At 38.5% G+C, this 21,891-nt stretch overlaps 1 protein-coding gene across 1 annotated transcript in view; it reads left to right on the forward strand.

The window, feature by feature from the left end:
* LOC132654157 (uncharacterized) overlaps positions 1-19,109 on the forward strand; it is a 33,532-nt gene extending 14,423 nt beyond the window's left edge. The window contains exons 7-9 of the mRNA XM_060383410.1: positions 9,697-9,800; positions 17,356-17,454; positions 18,083-19,109. Of these exons, the coding sequence (XP_060239393.1) occupies positions 9,697-9,800; positions 17,356-17,454; positions 18,083-18,203 (324 nt within the window). The 3' untranslated portion in view covers positions 18,204-19,109. The remainder of the gene's footprint in view (positions 1-9,696; positions 9,801-17,355; positions 17,455-18,082) is intronic.
* The last annotated feature ends 2,782 nt before the right edge of the window (positions 19,110-21,891 follow it).

Below are 21,891 nucleotides of genomic sequence, written 5' to 3' on the forward strand. Positions count from 1 at the left end.
GCAGAATCTCAAAACTGCCATACGTTACAAGAATGCAGCCTAGGGGCTATACAGGCTTTTCCAATTTTTAATACTCCCAGGTGCTGCTTTTGTTGAAAACACTTCAATGCTACCCCATATTTGGTATGCTGCCCTTCTTACGAAGTGTGCAAATCTCCCATAAACCTTACTCTTAATAAGGCTACGAGGATCAGAACCAATCAAAAAAGGAACACTCTTCATAAATATTCACACCTCACCAGAGGTTTAGCTATAACAGGTAATGAATAGTCATAGGAGCTCTCATCAGTGACTGAGACCCATCAATGCAAAAACAAAACCCATTTCTGAAAGCAAATTAATGTGTCTTTATAGTAAAGGCTAAGGGGTAGAAAGCGAGTGTTTTTGTTTGTTTGTTTGTTTTGTTTTGTGGGTTTTTTTTTTTTTACCTAGAGATGTTTCTATTTTAAGTCATGTACCATTTATCTCTTGCCTTCAGTTAAGTGCAATTTAAATATAAATATATTTTAAATACCTTTTTTTAATAGATTATGGGTTTTTTTCTTTATACTGGAAAACTGTGTTAAAATGCCACAGTCGGCTGTGAGACACAGACGTGACCTAACTGCACATCTGTTTACGGATGAAAACCGTGGGGACATACTGGATGATTTTTGGAAGTGGTTGGTCACTCATGAGAAACCGGAAGACCACTAGGTTAGGATACCTTAGGTTTAAGAATGAAATATTTGTGAAGATGCACATGAGCTTCAGTGGGTAGGCATGTGGTCCGGATATTAAAACCGGGAGAGGAGGAAGAATGTATCTCTCTTTCCTTATTTCTCCCTTTACTACTTGCTAAATAGAATGGTGAAAGCCTCCAACCTCCTGCATCTGTTGCAATGTTTGGTAGATTAGATATTTGGAAAGCACTGCTGTCTTTCTGAATCAGTGTTAAATGGGATCAGTTCCCTATTCAGAAAACCATGCAATTAAAAATTATTTCATGGATGTGTGCTACAAACTATGCACCTCCAGTTATGTGGAGGAGTTCTCTCCTGCACATTCTTCACTTCTCTGAATAGCCAAGCTATTTAAAAAAATGACTCAAAAGACATCTATGTATTTTAATCAATACCCAATTTATGTCCAGAGAAAATTCTTTTATTTACCCATTTAACTTCCTTATTATCAACTCATATGTCACTTTGTCTTCCTTTTTATTATTTTTTAAGTAAACTGCAATTGACTTATAGCAAATTCATTTCACAGCCTGTCACCTCTCTCATACTCCATTCCACATCTTCAGTTCAGAAATCTCGCAGCAACATTCTAAATTAGATACAAATCCAACTCTACACTCTGGTTCCTCTCATTAGCACTCAAGGTTACCCAGCCTTTGGTATCAAATAATAGATACACAAATACAAAGAAAACCTTATTTGTCCTAGAAATGTAAAGCCCAGAGTTGACATTCGTTTCAAACACTCTAGATCCAGATCCTCAATTCTTCCATAGGTACTTTAAACCTCTCTTTTTCTTTGTATTGAATTCAGTGTCAGTTACCTTCTTTCCGATGGTCATTCCTAGCTCTGGCAGACTTACATTCTCTAAGCCTCAATTCTCTCTGACAGAGACTGTCCCTCAGCAGTTACAGCATAGGTCTGAACGAAAGATATCCAAAGATTCATCACTCTACTCTAGATCCTTGCTATAATTGAACCATTCTTTCTTGGCAAAGATAGATGATGCTGTGACTAACAACAGTCTCTTGTCAGGGTTCCCTGCCTCAAATAAGTCATGGGGTCAACTGTCCCTGAATTACATGAATTGGGATATCCATAGGAAATTTTCTAATGCCCCAAACCTGCTTCTGTCAGAAGTTATAGCATACACATTTTTTTCCCTTTGCTTATATACATTGGGGGAGGGAGAATGATAAACAATAAGCAAACAAATCTGTCTAGAAATCATTCCTGATTTGAGATAGCACAGGATGTGGTGGGGAAGATTCTGGGCATGAGTGACAGCCATAGATTTTGATTCCAATGTGAGAATGCCTAGTTCCTGTGCTTCCTAGTTTTATGCCAACTTGTCACAGGCTAGAGTCATCAGAGAGAAGGTATCCAAACAGACGAAACTCCTTCACAAGAGCTGTAAGGCATTTTCTTCATTTGTGATCTCTGGGTCTAGGGAACAGTGTGGGCTGTTGCATCACTGGGCTGAAAGAAGACTGTGCAGTCCATGGGGAGCAAGTCCGTAAGCTGCACCCCACCATATCTGCTGCAACAGTGCCTGCCTCCAGGCTCCTGTCCTACATGAGTTCCTGTCCTCACTGCTTTTAATAATGAACTATTACCTGGAACTGTGAGAGAAATAGACCCTTCTCTCCCAAAGTCGCTTTTGGTCATGGTGATTGATCGCAGCAATTGTAAGCCTAAGACAATTCCTTCTTGAGATGGCAGTTGCTCACTTAAGATTTTGAGCAAACCTTTCTATATCAGGCGTTAGTCAAAACCCCATTATGAAACGAAGTCTAATTCCCCAAGTGGTTGACACAGTGGAGACTTGACCTCTGTTGTGGGAAGGCTTAACTTTCTAGAGCATCACTGGTTCTGGCCTCTCTGAAATGCTTCATCATGTAAGTTCAATGATATATTGATCATACCAAAGTACAGATAATAATCTAGTGCTTCCAACCCCTGGGGCCTCCTGTTTTGATTAAGCTCTTTAAGCCTTCCACAAGGGTGCAGTGGTAAAATAAGAGTCTCAAAATGATGTATATTTGCCTCCCTCACTGGATTATGCAAAGACCAGTTTTGAAAACATATAATTCTGTTAATTTGTAGATTCTCACAAAAAGAAAAAAAAATACGATGCAGTAATAAATACTTGACTCAGAAGGATCCTTGAACTCAATCCCATGTCAGTTTACAATGAGAAGAGGAAAATTAGACAAATAGATTTGACGTTCCTTCATTTGTTTAGATCTTTGCTCCTGAAATGCTGGTGTGAGAACAGATAGGATCAGCATCACCAGCACACATGTTAAAAGGTACAGAACCACCCTGGACGGTCTTTGACATCTTGTTACATGTCTATGGCATTAGCTCATAGTAGATCATAGCAATGAGGAACCACTCTTTATGGCCAGATTCTTGATCATTAAACTCTTCCAGATTTGCTTTCCTTAGTATACATAGTACTGGAGGTAACACTGTGGACTATTCCCAAGACTGCTATAAACATCATTTAGATAAAAGGGATGGTTGAAAATTGGTGAGCAAAAAGTAGAGGAGGGGCCTACTAGAGGCCAAAAGGTTCAAGTAAGTAGTGAAGATATGGGAATGGCAAAATGAAAGGGCAGGGTAATGGTTAAGCAAAGCAAAGTATACATTAAGAAACTACAAGAGGGAATAAACTTGAACACAGAGGGTGGAGTGCTACAGCCTGTATTCCATGGGATTCCAGTGCAGGACCTTGGTGTGGCCCTGTTCCATGGAGGCCAGAGCCCTTGGCCTGGACCTCCACCATCTTCTCTTCTCTTTCTGACCTGACCTGACTCTGTCTGTTCTGGGAAGACTTTGAGACTTGTAGTCCCACAGCCTGTCTGTTTTGCCTCCACCCTGCTCAGAATCTATGGTCCACTAACTCACCCATTAAATTGGAGCTGAGTTGGGATATAAAGGCAGAATCCTGGACAATCTCCACCCTCACCAGTTTCTGGCAGTTGCAGAGGATGGACAAAACATCACAGGGCACAGTGCCTTCTTCTCCTGTGGGCTTGGAGGCAGAGGGATCCCTGTCAATGCCACAGACAAGCACTGCTGGGCTCATGACTACTGCCACCACAAGCTTGAGGAGCATAGCTGCCAGCCTAGTTCAGCACTGTCAACCGGACTGTGGCCTGTGTCAACAGAATGGCAACTGCCACTGTGGACTGAAGGCCTGTGAGTGTGACAAGAATTCTGTGTACTGTATCAAGAAGAAACTACCCACCTACCAGAACACCTTAAAACAGATTTTTTTTTTCTCAGCAGGCCCCAGTGTGACACAAACCCCAGTGCTAGAGAGGGCCACCGTCTCTCTGCCGTTCAGCACCTGTTCTAATTGTGGCCCTTCTGGAAAGCTATCTCCCTCCAACAGCCCCAGGCCCCTGCAGCTCAGCATTGCTTTCTAGGTAGAGTCTTCTCACACAAAACGAAGGACTGCAGGTGAGAAATGGAGAATTCCTGCCCTAGAAACAGACTATGGGTATCTGGCAGTTGAGTGAGACATTCTGACAAGAAGTAAGTACTAGGAAGCAAACAAAACAAAACAACAACAAAAAAGAGGGGTGAAGAGGGGTGTGTGGCACCCATAATTCCAGCATTTGAGAGGTGGAGGCAGGAGAGCTGGAAATTCAGGGGCCGTCTCCACTGCATTGTAAGTTCAAGGCTAGCCTAGGCTTCCTGACACCTGCCTCAAAAATTTCTAAACATTTTTGAAGAGGAAAACAGAGTGAAACAGAGGAATGGAGTTTAAAGGTGCTCTGAAACCCTTTTCCTGGGAAAGGAAAAGAGCCCCGAGGATCTAGCTTAAACTCTCCTGTACCCCAACCCAAATGAGATGTATGTCTGACAGGAGAACCAAGTCCTCCACCCAGTTCTAGCTGGATACAAAGCAGGTGTTTTTAGAAAATATAGACCCAAGATCTGGCCCCGTTCACCTACCCTTCAGGTCTGCCCTGTGTAAACCCTCCAGGAGGTAGCAGGCTGCTCTCTTATCTCAGGAGGTGGGGAACCACTGGAATAACGGTGCGCGACACTGCTGCAAGGCCGGCAAGCGTAGGACGGCATCAAGAAATGGAGAGAGGATATGGAACAATGGGTCCAACACGCTCTAAATCGCTACCCCAGCTTAGAAGCCTCTGGTCCTGTAGGACTGAAGTCTAGTAAACAAGGAAGGTTTACCAAGAGGGGTGGAGTCTGAAGGTCATGGTACCAGACTGGAACAGTGGATGGTGGATACAGATGGGACAATTCTTCTCCCCCTGCATGATGACACTTGCTTTTCAGGCCCTAGCATTTAGCGCACCTGTCAAGGGCAAACTCCTCCCTTTTCTTCCCTTGAATATGGGAAGTACAGGTTTCAGTGAGGTCCAGGAAGGTCTGTCAAGACACCTGCATCCACCAGAATGATGATTCTGGAGGATGAGTGCTTGCTGGGTCAGCATCAGCATCACCAGATCACTGGGCTCAGACTTCACAAGCATGGAAAAGCTCAGCAGAGCCCAGGCAGAGCTGCAGCGCAAAGGACTTTGAGCCTCATACAGGAAGCTACCTTCTTGTGACGTGTGCTTTGGTGTACCTAGTTACACAGCTATACCTAGCTGATGATGCTGGTCTTCATTCACCGATACTGTCAGGTTCTCAGAGGTTGGGCCAGACTTGGAGGTAATAGAAATGTAGTCACTTTCCCCCTCCCTTCTCCCCAGGAGGTATTGGGAAAGATGGTTAGATTGCTGTAGTGGTAGAGAGCACATGGGTCTGCCTTCACTTACTAGGTCACCTTGCATATGTGGATTGAGCTCATACTGTGGGCCAACTGCAGTGCTGAACAGCAGGGATTCAGAGATTTTAAAGAAATACACACAGACACAAGTCTAAGAATTCCGAATTCTAGAGAGACTGCTGAGGGTCATAGAAGCTTCTACCAATGCCAGAAGTTAAAGCCTGGATTGAGAAAACAGAGCACATGAAGACAGAAGGGTCAGCAGAGGATCTGGGAACCACAGCCCTGAGATCTACCAAAGTTCAACCTGCATAGTCATTTTTCCTCTCCCAACCTGCCCGTGTACAGAAAGTAGACATGGAGGAGGATGGCAGGTGGCAGGAATCTGAAGACTAGGATGATCAGGGAAGGGCAGCAATGATACCAGTGTGTCTAGGCTAAGCTAGAGCACATGACCTTGTGGAGAGACTGGTTCCAACCTAGAAAGATGTCTGGAATGCAGCTGTAGTAAAAGAAAAGGGTTCAAGATAATGCTTGGCATGGATGCCCAGGTTGCTATGTGAGAACCAGGTCTTTTCTGTCTCTGGGGCCAGCGTCTACATTGGAAATAGAAGGAATAAGTTAAGGATAATAGTTGAGTCCCAGCCAGTGTTGTGCCTGGATTAAGAGCAGAGAACGTTGGAGCTGTAAAGGGAATGCTAGCAGGAAAAACTCCCTTGGAAGGGTGCTCCTCCATCTACATTCTGCACTGATGTTAAGCCAGGCCTTTGATGATGGTAAAGAAGTAGAAATTCTGTCCACTCCAAGGAGCTGTCAGACTCAGGACAAAAGTCACAAGGAACAAACAGCTTGGGAGGTGCTAAGATAGGTGTCTGCTTGGAGAGCAATGACCACTGTCTGGGACAAAGCCTCCTTTAAGGAATGCAGGGGTGGGGTGGGCTGACATCTCATCTGAGACTCTTAAAATGAAAAGGAGTTGTGAGGGACCAGAGTGGTATGCAGAGCACCCCATTTCATGGGTAGATGCATTATAGATAATACAGGGGTCATATTTTTCTGAAATCCATCATCCCACTTTCCAGCTACTAGCACAGCCTTGCCAGCACATCTCAATTGTGTATTTTTAAAATACTTTAGTGAAATGATTACATGCAATTAATATGCAAGAGGAAGATGAAAAGAAACTACAGGAGAATCTATACTCTTGAAAGTCATATTAAAATATAATAAAAATTGGGTACAACAAATATGGTATGAAAAAATAGGCTGGAGAAGACAGGGAGATGAAGGTTTAAGGGGGATGGTGAAAGATAATGAGAAAAAGAAGGGATAGGGGTTAGGTGAACAAAAAGTAAGGGTGGACAAAGGAGTCTTACTGTAATAGCTGGGATACAAAGTTAATAAACTGTAACTAGTATTAAAAAATAAAAATAAAAAAAGACTCTACCACATTGTAAGAGAATTTAAAATATCATTTTTTTTAAAAAGTTTGAACAGAAGTATCTCACATGGATGAGCGATGCTGCTCCCAGAATACATGAGTTATTAAATGAAAATCACAGCACCAAGCACAAGATGCTTTCAATGAGAAAGGTGTTGGTCAGAGACACCCAAAACTACAAAAGCCATTGCCATTGCTCCTGATTGTACATTTTAAGCATGTGGCAGGACCCTGTTGCTGTCATGCAGTGAATACACACACAAGATGTACAAGTGCCTTAGGAAGTGTTTCATGGACATGGAGAATCTATCTGTGAGGTTTTGTTTAAGGGAATTGGCAGGTAGTATCTTTCTGTAGTGCCTCAATGGAATTTCCTCCTACCTTCCATGAACCTACCTGAGAGGACACCTTGACCCTAAGGATTGCTCTTGAAGCCTGTCCTATGCAACTGACAATCAGAGTCCCAGATGAACAATTGTTGATTCTAATGCAGGCTGAGGTCATTGTTATTATCTCCATAAAGAGCACTTGTCAGCACTGCATGCAGCAACAGCAGTGTTGATGCTGGCCTTAGGTTTCAGGCCTCTAAAAAATATTTCATGTTGCATTTCCAATGCAAACGAAGCCCTGTCCCACACCATCCCATCCCCATTTCTTTTCCCCTGGCAAATTCCAAACTATCATCCAGAAGGACACCTAAGCAGGAAGGATTAGAGGACCGTTTAATTACTGTCTAACATTCATGAAACACCTTGAATTAGCATTTTAATACAACTGCCTCAGTTTAAAATTTTACAAAGAGCCATTGCTTTTCTACATTATGTCATTCCCATTAGTATGGTAAGAAATAATGCCAAAAATGTACCGCATCCATTTCAACCTGAAGTTGAACATTTTAACACCCTTTAATCCCAGCTTGTTCTTCCCTTATAAGCACCTTTAACTTTTTCGTCCTTCTCAGTTTTTGCAAGATGGGTTTTTATCTTTGTAGGTGAGTGCTTGCAAAGGCCAGAGAGAGGGTTTGAGATCACAGGAAGCTGGTGTTCGGGCAGTTATGAGGAACCATGTGCCGGTACTACAAACACAACTCCAGCCCTCAGAAAGAATGACAAGTACTAATTACTGAGAAGCCACCTCTCCAGCCCTGGCTGTCTTTTTAAAAGCCTGTCAGAATGCTTCCTTCCACAAAGGGATCTGATCTTCTCAGGAGGACTCACTCCATTTGGCCTTAAATTCAAGTTGCTCTGCATGCTTTTAATTGTCATTGTTGGCAAAACTCCTGAGTCCATATATGATTTGTACAATCATATCTGTCAAATATTTCCATTTTGTTCTTGTTTATCCCTTCCAGTACTGTCAGAGTCACTCAGAGAACAGACCTACGCTTTATTGATCATTGGATTCAGTAAAATCCCAGGGCAGGCATCATTCTTGTTGAACTGACATGAACTTTTCTATCTAAAGCTATGTTGGAAACGTCTGTGTCAAAAATTTAATTCAATTTAAATTTAAAAAGAACTCAGCTTTCTCAGCCGTGTATCTTGATATCTTAAACTTGAGGTGGGTGATGAAATTCACACTTCACTTTGACTCCCATGAACTTACACAGAGTTTAACTGCTGAGAACTGGCTCTCACCAACACTCAATAAATAACTTTCAGTCAGAGAGAACTGCCCACAACAGTGGCATTTACTAGTTGATGTACCTTGTTTAAAGAGTCCCTCCAAAGGCAAGAACTATGTGGGTTTTTTTTTTTAATTTTGTATCCTCATTGTTTTGATTATAAATTTGGGGCCATTGGGGCCATAATTTATTTTTTTAAACCACAAGAAGTAGTATATTGAAAATAAATTAATTATATTCAACTACAAATTTGTCTGATGAATGAGTGAATATCACAGAGGGATGAGTGAGGTCTATTATATTTTTAAACTATAACCATAACTTTAGTTTATAAAAATTGTTTATAGACATCATGGCCTTAAAAAATCATTTATACATACTCACATCTTTGTGGTTGAGTTGATCTAGCTGTGTTTAGTTAGAGAGCAAAGCTTCAAGTGTGGTTCTGACTACGCACGGCTCCTTATTGAATTTGGCTCAGTCTGCACTACTTGTGTTGACTCTAAGAATCTGGCTGATGATACAGCAATTACTCAGGATAGCTTTTTCTCACAGAGATGGCAGAGATCCCAAGGAGCAAATCTTCCTACATAAACACATCTGAAGCTTGTGCCTCTGTCATGGTAATAGCATCTAGCTGCGAGTAGAGAGGAAATAGACAAAAGACAGAAAGTAAAGAGCAGACGGCTAAAGAACAAACTCAAGGGTATTGATAAGAATAAACATTGGTTCTATAAAGAAAACAGAAAAGTCTTCAGGCAAAAAGTATAGATAGGATAGCTTAGGCAGGGGTGAATTGTGGCCTTCATTTAAACCACCATATCAGGATACTTTAACTTAGCTATTATATATCTAGGATGTATATAGTTTGCATCTAAAATAGCTAAAAAGTGTTTTATACTGAATGATACTTGAACATTTCTTGAATTGTGTCTCTTTTCTTCACTTAAAAGATAAAATTTTTATTTGAGTATCCCAAAATGCTGCTGTGCTCTGCCCATTGAGTGTAAAGTATTTACTTATATTTATTTAATTGTTTATTATTTAATTTAATTATAATTCTGCTTAACACAATTATTGTTTCATTTTTTATTAATTTTCATTATTTAATTCATACTTATTTTTTGAGTAGACTGCCTGATTTTGTTCATTTTCTTAGGGAAGTCAGCCTCTCATGATTTCTGACAAGCACGACAATCTCCTCAGAGCATTAAATGCTCTGTCATTTCCCTTCACCGTGATCAAGCCCAATGCCACAAGCAGGTAAGAATTATTTTTGCCCCTATTTCTCAGGGTTTCCAAGTTTCCCCATTCTCTGTGGTACATCCAGGGTTTAATATTTTTCACCTTCTGCTGGGGGAAAAAAATAAACAAAGAACATTTCAGCAAATATGGAGAAAGAAGTGATTTGGAAAATGGAGTAAAAGCTCAGGATTAGAACACTGGGCTCATAAAATCACTTGGTTTGTAGTTATATTGCAGAATATGTTTCTGTAACTCTCCTTACATAAACAATATAGTATGACATTTAAAATGAAGAAGGACAGTAACTTTAAAGTACATAAGTTTACTATTTATGAATCATACAGTTGTGAAAATTGGTTTTAAGCCTGCTTTATGAGTGAATTTTAGAATACATTTTAATACAAAACCTATTGTTAAGAATCCAAAGCATCAAGACAAGCAATAAATTATCTGATTCAAGAAAGCCACAAACTTGTGATTTTCTTTTCTTCCTGCCACAAAACATGTTTTCATCTTCTACAATAACAATCTGCTTAGATTTTTATTTTTGTTTCCTATTCTTTCTTCAGAGATGGGAGAGAGAGAGAGAGAGAGAGAGAGAGAGAGAGAGAGAGAGAGAGAGAACATGAAATTGAGTGGATAAGGAGGGGGAATGTGGAAGGAGTGGGGGAGGGGAATGGCTATGATTAAAATTAATTTTACAGAAAATTAAATAATGAGTAAATGAATAAACTTAAGGTGTTATCACTTGTGGGTAAAGTTATGTGTGGACAAGCCCTGATGACCTAATTTCAATACTCAAAAAACACATTACAGGGGAGCTGACTCCTGCAAGTTGTCCTCTGACTTCCACACTATGCAGTGAAAGGCATGTGTGTATAACACACACACACACACACACACACACACACACACACACACACACAGAGGGTGAGAGAGAACAAATAAAAATATAAACTTAAATTTTATATCCTCTTACAATGCAATACAGGTAATGCTAGTGGCAGTACATGCTGGAATGCCTCTTCACTTAAAGGTTTCCACATGATGACAAAAGCAGCCTGAAATTTCTTCAGGTAGCTTCAAAACATAATGTAAATCTAAGTTCATGCTACTTCTGACTTAATGGTAGAATACAGATGTCTCTAATTTTCTTTTCTGCCACATTTAACAAGAAGTGAACAATGTTACCCAAGTGAAATGATCACTTAGAATAAAAATATTACACAGAAGACTGTCAGCTTGACAGAAGTTACTTTCAAAGCTTTGTACATTTACATGTAAGACTATAGTAGTTCACATGAAAAGCTGCGACACATTGTTGACATTGGTCAGATTTATCCATTTCCTACACTGCTCTTTAAAAATCTACCCGGGGAAGGATATTTCTGACAGCAGAGCTGTCCTAGGAGCCGCAGCCCAACACAAGCCTCTTATTTTCTAATCTAAGATCATGTTTCATCCCAGTTCTACCTCCAAACGTCTGACAGATTGTTGTGTTCTTAACGAAAACAGTGGCACATCTATTGATCATTATCCTTCCACCTTTTCTCTTCTACTTGTAACAAGTTTAGATTCAGGCTTTCCCAGACCATATCTGCTGCTCTGAGAATTGCATCCACTAGTGTATATGAAGCTAGTCTGACATGCTTTGATTAGTACAGCACCAAACCCTAAATGTTGAATCAAATCCAAAAAAAAAAAAATTTCCGCACAGGGAAGGACCTAGAAAGTGAAGGGTCAATTCTGACAGTCTTCTTTTTCGCCTTTCTCCCCACCCACATGCTTATAATTATAATAAAAATTAATATAGCAATAGTATAAAGTATGAGTATGAAGAAATTTACATTTTAGCACTTTGTTTTGTACTCTTAAATAGTATAGAAGATACAACTATTCAGCCATAACAAATACAACCCTTCTAAACAGGGTGAAGGAAGAAAAACAATTCAAGAGGCCTCTAGGGTTCTATACGGTGCTTTTTCTATTACTTAATGCAGTGCAATGGCTCTTCTGTTTTTAGTTTGTGTATGGGTTTAGTTTTGACTACATGTATAGCAGCACACTATGTGCATGCCTAGTGCCTGAGAAAGCCAGAACAGAGCATTGGATCCAATGGAATTGTAGTTTACAGATAGTCTTGGGCTATTGTGTAGGTGCTAGCACCCAGACCCAAGAACTGTAGAAGAGCAGCCAGTGCTTTTAACTGCTCAGCCACCTCTCCCAATCATTTAAAATCTCTTTAGAACACCATCCTTGTCCAAACACATGAAAATTTGCCTGAAAGTCATTACTTTATCTGCTTCTCCACATCAGATTATTAACAGCTCACGTACAACAATGAAACACAATACTTTTAGAAAGTATCAGTAGAAAATTATTTTCTGTGTGATTGGACAGACCTGACCAATTATTTATTTTAATTGGTCGGCTAATTATATTACATACTTATTCTTCTAACATAAGTTTGTTTTAAGTAGATTCAACATCATACTTGTAGATTGCTCTGATAAATTATTTCCTATTGGGAAAAGAAAAAACCCTTCTTTCCAATGGCATATGTATAGAGTGTACCTATTCATTTTCTTATCCATAAAGATCTTAATTTTATTTTCCCCTCAGTTATAATCTTGCCTTCATAATATTTTTTCATGAACTTTTCATCCTTTTATTGGTCAAGATTCCTTCAGGTACAAATAATACAAAAGGGTGAATATATCTCAGAGAATTTATTTAGTCCTGGTATCCCAGGTGCTTAAACAGAACAGCTTCCAGAATGAGAAGAAGAGACAGGAATTGAATCTTCCTGGATGCTGCCTGTCTCTGCATCCCTTATCTGAAACTCCACACTTTGGTCTCCGACTTCATCATAGCCACGCTCCTTCCATTTACAAAGTCAGGGTTACCTGAACAGTCAACTTTGCAACCCGAGCAAAGAACCCTCCTGTCACTATCCTGTCCATCTCCTGAGAAGAGGGGCCCGTCTTTCATTCACATACTAACCCCTTAGACTAGAAGCAGTTGCTTGAGACATGAGAATTACTTGTATGAAGTATAAGCAATCCCCTATGTTTTGGTCACAGGTTTACTGAAACAGGTAGCCTCCTATGGATTCAATAGGTGAAGGGCTAGCATGTACTATGCGTGTATTTACACTCTTGGGTTAAAGTAGACTTTTACTTTGACCTCTTCTTTGTATTCTTTTTACTGTTAGTCTTTTTCTATGTCGTTGAGGAAAAGATGGGAACACTGCCAGAAGTTAAAAAGTATGTGCTATGATAACAATAAACATATTTTTCATAGTTTAGGTTTGAAAGTAATGCCTTTATTATATGTCGACTTACTAAGAAAATCCTCCTGGAAGAATAATAAATGTGATCTTGTCTAACCTGAGTTTAATTTGCAGGCCGCTAATTTCATCTCTAAGAAACTTAAAGGCCTTATTAGTCTCAATTATAAAATTAAATGAAGATATTGATACAGTTAAGTGTGTTTTGCTCTTAAAGATCATGGTTCTCATCAAAAACATATGGCATATAAGCCATTTCATACCCAACTCTTAAGTGGTTGACACTCTTATTCTCAAATGTTCCCTATTTCTCTTTGTACAGAGCCCTTATGCTATGCCCCATCACTAGAAAAAAATGCTTGTTTAATCATCACATAATAATGGAAGATATTTTACAACTCTTTCAAACCAGAAGGACACTGATATTTCTCTGGGCTTTGTGAGTTTAACAAGAAATACAAATGAATATAACATTTACTTACGTAAAGAAATAATTTAATGACTGAATCAGATAAAACTGCCAATTTAATTTTTAACTTCTTGAAGTGATAATTTAGGGTTCTTGGAACTATTAAGTCATAAGAAATACATGCCAAATCTTATAAATTGGCTTTATTGGATAATAAATTCCATGTTTTTCCTGATCTATATCCCCTTTAAAAAATGTGTATTCTAGCAAAGATAAGGTTAAACTAATAAGGCTAAAATGAGAATTGGAATATCCTTTGAAGGCTTTTTTACAAAAGTCTTAGTCACCTGTGTGCAGCAGTCTTGGGGATGGTGGACCCTGTAGGAGGTAGGGCTTACTGGAAATCAGTTATGTCATTGGGCATCCTCACAAAAAGATTATACTAAAACTAACCCTCGAAGGCTATTTGGAGTAACTGCATGGTAGTGTCCTTTCTCATCCCTGTGATCACACACCTGACAAGAAAACACCTTGTCAAAGGAGATGCCTACTGTGGCTCACAGCTTCAGGTGATAGGTTTCATGATGGCAGAGAAGGCATAGCAGTAAGGCAAGCTCATGCCTGTGGCAGCAGGAGGATGAACAGGCTGGTTATGTCACTCCACAGTTAGGAGGCAGAAAGACTGACGTGAAACTGGAGTGGTTCTGTAAACCTCTAAACAAAGTCTCTCACCTCTTCCAAATAGACCTCATTCTTCAAAGTCTCCACAAGTTCCAAAACCACAACACCGGCTTTAAACCAGGTGTTTATACACATTAAACTCAGGGTGATATTTCACACCCAAACTGTCACTTCTTTCCCCAGCAACGGCAAACTTCTGAACATTTCTTAATGTCAGATGCTTCATTTCTACTTTAAATACCCCCCCCATGCTCTTGTAGCTCTTCAGGCATGAGAAAAACCACAACAAAATAAACATCAATCTCTGAAGGTACATGTATGTAGGCTTATGGTGACATCATTTTGATTCCCATGGACTTAGCTTGGGTAGCCTCACCCTCACTTTTCCAGTTCTGCAGCCTGGGCATGTGTAGCCTTTTTTTTTTTTAATTTTTTATTTAACTTTTATTAAATTACACTTTATTCATTTTGTATCCCCCTCATAAGCCCCTCCCTCCTTCCCTCCCGGTCCCACCCTCCCCCCTTCTGCATGCATGCCCCTCCCCAAGTCCACTGATAGAGGAGGTCCTCCTCTCCTTCTTTCTGATCTTAGTCTATCAGTTCTCATCAGAAGTGGCTGCATTGTCAGGGTTCTAGGTTATCTCCATGAATAGTCCTTGGTTTAGGCCAGTTCCACTCCGTGCCTACCTGTATAGCTTTCTTTGCCAGACGTCTCATTACTGACATGGGCAATATCCTGGGATCTCCATTCTAACTCAGGCTTTGTCTTCACACCTTAATAGTTTCTGCCTTGGTCTCTCAGACGCTTATAGCAGGGAAATCTAACTCTGCCAAACATTACTTGGCCTTAACTGCTTCCTAGAACTTTCCTGAAAGTCTCTGTGACCCACCTACCACCATGCTCACTTTGTATTGCAAATCAAGCAGTAAGAGTATTTTACCAAGTCCTGCTACCCACTCAAGATCAGTGTGAACCCTTTCTGCAACACTTATAAATGGCTTCTAGGTTTTTTTGGCAGCCAGTTTTGTGAAATAACTTCCGTTGTCGTTGTGTTCAAGCAAGGAACTCCCTTAGGCTCATTTTCAGTTCATTTTCCTCCTCAAAATGAAGTTTATTTTTGCAAGCTGGAGACATAACTGAGTGAGAGCTTGTCCTGAAGATACCAGTCTGATTATGCCAGTGCAAAGTGCAAAATCTGATTTCTGTAACAAATGTAAATGGCTTTTCTGATACCTTCTTTTCCACAACTTTATGCTTTTCCAGTACTTTTTTTTTCTTACCAACTTGTACATTTAGTGACATAGCTAAAAATGTGATTAAGTCCCACACCATAAACTGCATATCTCTAAATCTCCTCCACCAAACAAATTATTCCATGATTTTCATTTTCACTCAGCACATGGGCAGAATGCAGTTAGATTCTTGTTGAGAATGTAGCATAGCCTAGTCCTTTCCCCAGTACAGCCCAGGACTTCACTATCTTCATTTCTGTTGGCATTCTGGCCATCTACAGACTTACCCTAATGGTCCTTTAATCTCTTTTTATAACATCCTGCAATTTTTCTGGAAGAGGAGTCCAAATATGCCTCAGAAGGAGATGGTCATGTAGTCATAGCAATGGCCCTACTTTCTAGTACCACTGTTGTGAATTAGTTACGTTTATTTTCATCATTGCAACAGCATACCCAACAAGAAGCAGTTAAAGAAAAGAGGAGACTCACTTTTGCTCTCTGTTTGAGGCAGAGCCCCATGGTGGCAGAAGTGGCTCAGGGCAGTAGTAAAAGGAGAATAAGGTAGCTCTCTTCATCATATCAACACCAGTTAGGAAGCTTAGAGATGGGGGTGAAACTGTAGCCAGATTGTAAATCTCACTGAACTACCCTGCAGTCATCCACTTCTTCAAGCTAGGTCTCCTCTCCCAAAAGTTTCACAGTCTCTCAAAATAGTACCCGTATCCAAGCCCAAGCATTTAAACATGACCTATAGGGTCCCCCATATCCAAAGAGTTACTCTCAACTTTATACAGGCTGCTACTTGACTCTTCTACACACTAGGCTTCAGTGAAATAATAGTCCTTTACACAAATGGGCAATATGTTTTGTTTGCTTTTGTTTTTTTGTTTGTTTGCTTGCTCGTTTTCTGAAACAACAGATTCATTGAAAAGAAAAGAGTTCACATTGATATCTAAGTTTCTAGAGTTTGGTCTTCTTTATGTCTGCCATCACCTTGACTCCTTTAAAGCTTGGTAGTAGTGTCAATGCAAGTTTGCATGTTTCTATGTAGACTTTAAGTCAAATAAAACAGGAGTATAATAAGCAGAGAGGAAAGAAAGGAAGATATAGAAATTATGTTAGATATAATTATATAAGATATAGAAATTATGTTAATTATATACCTCCCCCCCTTTTTTTCTCCCTGATACATTTGGTGAATCAAGTATTAGATCATATATAAAAAGTCAAATGCCAAATCTTCAAAAAAAAATCAAAACTTCAATAAAGGCCCTAGTAACTATTTCAAATTTATTTTAAAGATGAAGAACATAAAAATTAGATTGAGTTAGTTAACCCTTACCTATGAGTCATGCATGCTGGTGTAAGTTTGTAAATGGAGACTTAGGTAAAAGGATTAGTCTTGAGTTCAAGATCTGGCTGAAGTATAGAGAAAATTAACTTTGGGTCAGCCTAGGATTTTTAACAGAGTTGCCCCCAAAAGAGGAGGAGTAGAAGGAATATGGAGGGAGGAAGAAAAGGAAGAGGGAGAGAGAAGGAAGAGGAAGAGGAGAGGGCAGAGAAAGAGAGTCAGGAACACTGGCAGCAGTTTGCTCCTGTCTATCAGTGTTAGTCGGTAGAGAAGAAAAATAAAATTCAGGATTCATAAAGAGCACACTCCAGTCCCAGTTTATTTTGGACTGTTTCCTATTTCAAAATTAGTAATCCCTTGAATAGATCACACTGAACTAAACGCAGTACACCCATTCTGACCAAATGCTGGAACAGTATTGTCATTGCAAAGCCTAGGCCACATTCCAAAAGATTTATTTTAGAGAGTGCTTCCATTTCTCTTTATCTCTCAGCTCCAAATAACATGAAAGAGTGATGTTACTATGATTAATTTTATAAGTTTGTTCATCTTTGTTTCTAGGTACACAAATGGATTACTACTCAATGTTTATTCTCTCATTCTTCACTAGGCATCGACTAAGGATGTGTTGTTCAATACAAGTGCGAGAGAAACAAAAGCAAACAAGACATCATTCTTTCCAGCTTGAAGCTAAGGGCCTAGTGAAAAGGTCAGAAACATCCATACACACATGTATCTCATACGATGGAAGTTTTCTTAAGGCAATTAGTGGAGACTAAGGTGGGGAATAGGAGGACTGGAGAGTTGCAGAGACAAATCTATTCAGAAAGTTAAATAAGGTAATCTATAAGAAGATACCATATGGACTGAGACACAAAGGCTGCAGAGGCAGACAAAGACAACATAGACCACTTTTAGGCAGAAATATAAATCAGTAGTGAGTAGAAAAGAGAAGGATTTAAGTGGAAAATCATGACAAAGCAATGAAATCAGACCAAGTCTAGATTGACAAGGGTGGGATTTGGGTTTGTTTTTACCAAGATTTTTCCTCTCTCTTTTTTTTTTTCTTTATTGTCTGGCTATGTTTGACAATATGTTTGAAAGAGTTAATAATAGCCCACACTGGGCTTCTTGCTTTCTTCTCTGTCTTTCTTGTGAGAGTTGAAGCTCCTTTTAAAATAGTTTTGATTTAAAACTTTAAATGCAATAAAGTTGGTCATATTTGTTCTACTACCCCAACTCTTTCAGATCCTTCCTACTTCCCTACTTCCCACTTTCATGCTCTCTCTCTCTCTCTCTCTCTCTCTCTCTCTCTCTTTCTCTCTCTCTCTTAACAGAAAAAAATACAAAGAGCCTCAATCCTGCCCATTACTGCACCAACGTGGGACCAAGTCTTGGATTTTGGGTCTTCGTGAGATCCAAAGATACACAGTCAGAGTGGAAAACTCCTTGATCTAAGAGAAATAACAGTTACATCAGAAAAAGAAACAAAAGCACTGAAATGCTTGATGCAAATTTGGTAAACTTGGTGCTTAAATGGTTCAAAACAGGAAGAAACTGTCCCCATCCAATTTGGTCCTCGTTAACCTATCATCTCATCTTTGAGAATATTTTTCCTATAAAATACATTTTGTAATTAAGAGGTTTGTCTATTGGTAAAGATTCTTTTTTTTTTTTTTTTCAATGCAGTTTATTCAGGAACCTTGAACAATCCTTGGACCCTGGGGAAAGCCAGCCCACAGCTTAAATAGCCTCTGGGTAAAGATTCTTTTTAACAGAGTTATTTCTCCCAAAACTGTTCACTCCAGTGAAATATGTTTTTGAAGGTTGGCTGAAGGATCAACATAATTTTTCTTAAATATCTCCTTTACTATTACAGATGTTAAAGCCATATTGTCAACAGACTTATTTTAAAAGTAAATCAAACTTCTAGATGTATGTAGTTCTTTAATATTCTGTGAGGTATGTTTTCAACCTCCCCTTGTGAAATCTTCCATGAATGATTATCTCACTGATTAACTGTGGAGCAATGATTTATTCTTCCTTGAACTTCTAGCCTAAATATAATCATCTCATTACTGGCAACAAATCACCTGAAGAGCAGTTACAGCTAGAAGATTTCCTCACAATCTGGAATCAGACACTGAATACAACTTTCCGTCCTAACTCCTTTTATCATGCTGCAATGAATCTAAACATTAATTTATTTCCCATCTGCCTGCATATATTGTTCTGTCATATGCTTCACTCCTCCTTTTCCTCCATAGGAAAAAAAGTCCATGTTTTAAACCTCTTTCTTTCTTTTCTTTGCAGAGTTTTCTGAGCATGTTCATAGGACTACAATAAAAGAACATGAGTGTAAAATGACTCTCCCCTAATTATTCAGTTCATTTTGCCTTGCTAATTTTTTCTTCAGAGGATCTTGTTTTTCTTGTATTTTTAAAAACATTTTCCTCTAGATGTGGACAGTAGTTTGAAAAATTGTGGGGAAAACTTCCAGATCTTACTAAAGGAATCATTTTAAATATAGTCATTGTAACTTTGGTCTATTAGTTTATTAATGAATCCATTATTAGTTTTTCACCCTTCAGATAACCAAAAGTGACAATAACTAACTGACAATATAAAGAAAGCTACTCAATTGCTGCCTTTTAAACTTCAATTGGGGCAATTATCAATGTGAAAAGTTGACTCCTCTCCTAATTTACATGTTGGGTTTAGTTCACAGTCCAGTCTTCTCTCTGAGGTGTTGACTGCTATAAAGAGTAGTGCTTTCACTTGTCAACTTGTGGACCATTCTCTCTGCTGACTTGTATTACAATGCTTGAATTGTTGGATATGTAAATTTGGATAAATAACAGAACCTGATCTTTTTATCTCAAAAATGGAAATCTTAAATGAGAGTTTAACATTCAAGGAATCAGTTTCTCGATACATTAGCTGAGGATAATAATATATACATGGCAGGCACAGGCTTAGAGTAATGTTTAAAGAAGGAAAAAACAACACTGTAAGTCACAGAACACTCCTTTTATACTGCTGCCATACATTTTACCCAGATCTGATCAATTTATACTAAATTCTTGGTAAAACGGTGGTGTTATTTTGGAACATTAATTTTTCTACTGTGATTCATTTATATATATGTATATTCATTACCTAACATTCTTCATTTTAATTGGACATTTCAGTTTTTGATTTCACATTTTATGGGTTTTTAAAATGCTACTGGAATTGCTTGACACAGTATTCCTGGGGGAATCAATAGGGTAGTTACAAGATGACTCAGCAGGTAAAGGTATCTGCCACTAAACAGGATGTCCTGAGTTCGATCCTCAAAGTCCATATGATGAAGGGGTAGAACCCACTCCTGAAAGTTTTCTTATGACTGATATATCTATTTTCTTAGTGTTCTGGTGGCTGGGTGATCCATGTGTCAGGAGATCTGATTTCTCCTGAGATCTCTGTCTTTGGTGTTTAACAGCTGGATTCATGTTCTGACTATCTCTTCTGTGCATGCAAATGTTTTTCCCATTTCTTCTTGTTATAAGGACAAATATCTTATATTTGTATAATATTAAATATCCCACATTAACAGGGTGTGATGGTTTACATGTGTTTCCACAGCACCCAAATGCTGAGGCAGAAGAGTTGTCACAAGTTTGAGGATGACCTGTGCAACATAGATAGAACTAAGTGTGCACAGAATGTGGTATATTTGTCCCACAAATAGGCAAAAATTTGAAACAAAAAATCAATCCATTTTAATTGTGGTTTTAGATGCAATTTTAAACCCTCTTTTCACATTTGTTTAGATTCTGAGATCCTGAACATTAAGCCTTTGCTATATTACATATGATCTCTTGTGATACAGTTTAGCCTGTAATTGTGCTTATGTTTCACAATTTTAGAACAAATGTAGAACATGTATTTATTCTTAGAGAACATTTGTCTTGGATATAATTTCCATTTTTTGAAATACATAAAATCATTCATTCATCAAATTTCCTCATCAATTTGTCAGTTGAAGATATAACTGCCTCAATATGAAAAAATATAGAACTTAAATATTATTCATTCTTATTAGAACTCAAAAATAAATTCCAATGTTTTATTCATCATATTTATATTTATATTTATATGGTACCCAAATATACATAATGTAGAGTTCCTTTGCACTGATGATTTGAATTTCTCAACACCTTTGTAGGAAAGATGAGGGTCTGTGAGGTAAAGTTACATATTGATTTCCATTATATTTAATTCTGGAAATACTTGGTGATGGATGTAAAGAGAGAGCCTTGGTATCATTTTAAGATATAAGCGTGGCATTTTGGCAAAACTACAGATAGTGTATTCTGAAGTATCTTTATCCATGGACCTGGGGATCATTAGTTTTACATGGAGCAAGACAATTTAGAAGCACTTGCTGTTCTTAAGCTGTTTGGTGGCCTTTCCCCAAAAGAGCAAGATCAAGCTCTCTTAGCTATAATCAGTTTCTCAAAGTGCAATGACAGTAGGCAACAGAGCTATTTTAACATTTTGAAAAATATGGCATAAGTCCAGGAAATTATGGTTTCATCAGAGACGTTCTGAATATTTAGCTCTAATCAAAATTTCTCTTCTTAAGTATGGAATGAGGATAAAATGTTAATTCATTTCTTACTTTCATATATAGGTGCTTTTAGGATATATATAAAAATGATGTTACCACCGTAATTCATGATTGAGAAATGATTTATGATATAGATTAAATCGTTTCCACATCAAACCTAATTTATAGCGCTATTCATCCTCTAAAGACAAGAATCAAAGAGAAGAATCAGAAGGTCTTTTAAGTTAAGTGCTCTTAAGAGAACAGGAATAGTTAACATTGTGAAAAACAAGCTGGAAAAGTAATCTATTTAGGATCCAAACATGATTTTTAAAATCCAAAAGTGAGATGGGCTCAAGACAAACTTAAAGGACTAGAAAAAAGTCCACAGACTCATTATTATTCCTAATTGTATCTTTGTTGTCTATCCATCCATCTATCTATCTATCTATCTATCTATCTATCTATCTATCTATCTGTGTGTCTATCTACATCTCTGTCTATCTATCATCTATCTATCTATATCTATCTGTCATCTATCTATCTGTCTAT

This window comes from Meriones unguiculatus, chromosome 5, assembly GCF_030254825.1.
Source record: "Meriones unguiculatus strain TT.TT164.6M chromosome 5, Bangor_MerUng_6.1, whole genome shotgun sequence".
NCBI classification, from domain to species: Eukaryota; Metazoa; Chordata; class Mammalia; order Rodentia; family Muridae; genus Meriones; species Meriones unguiculatus.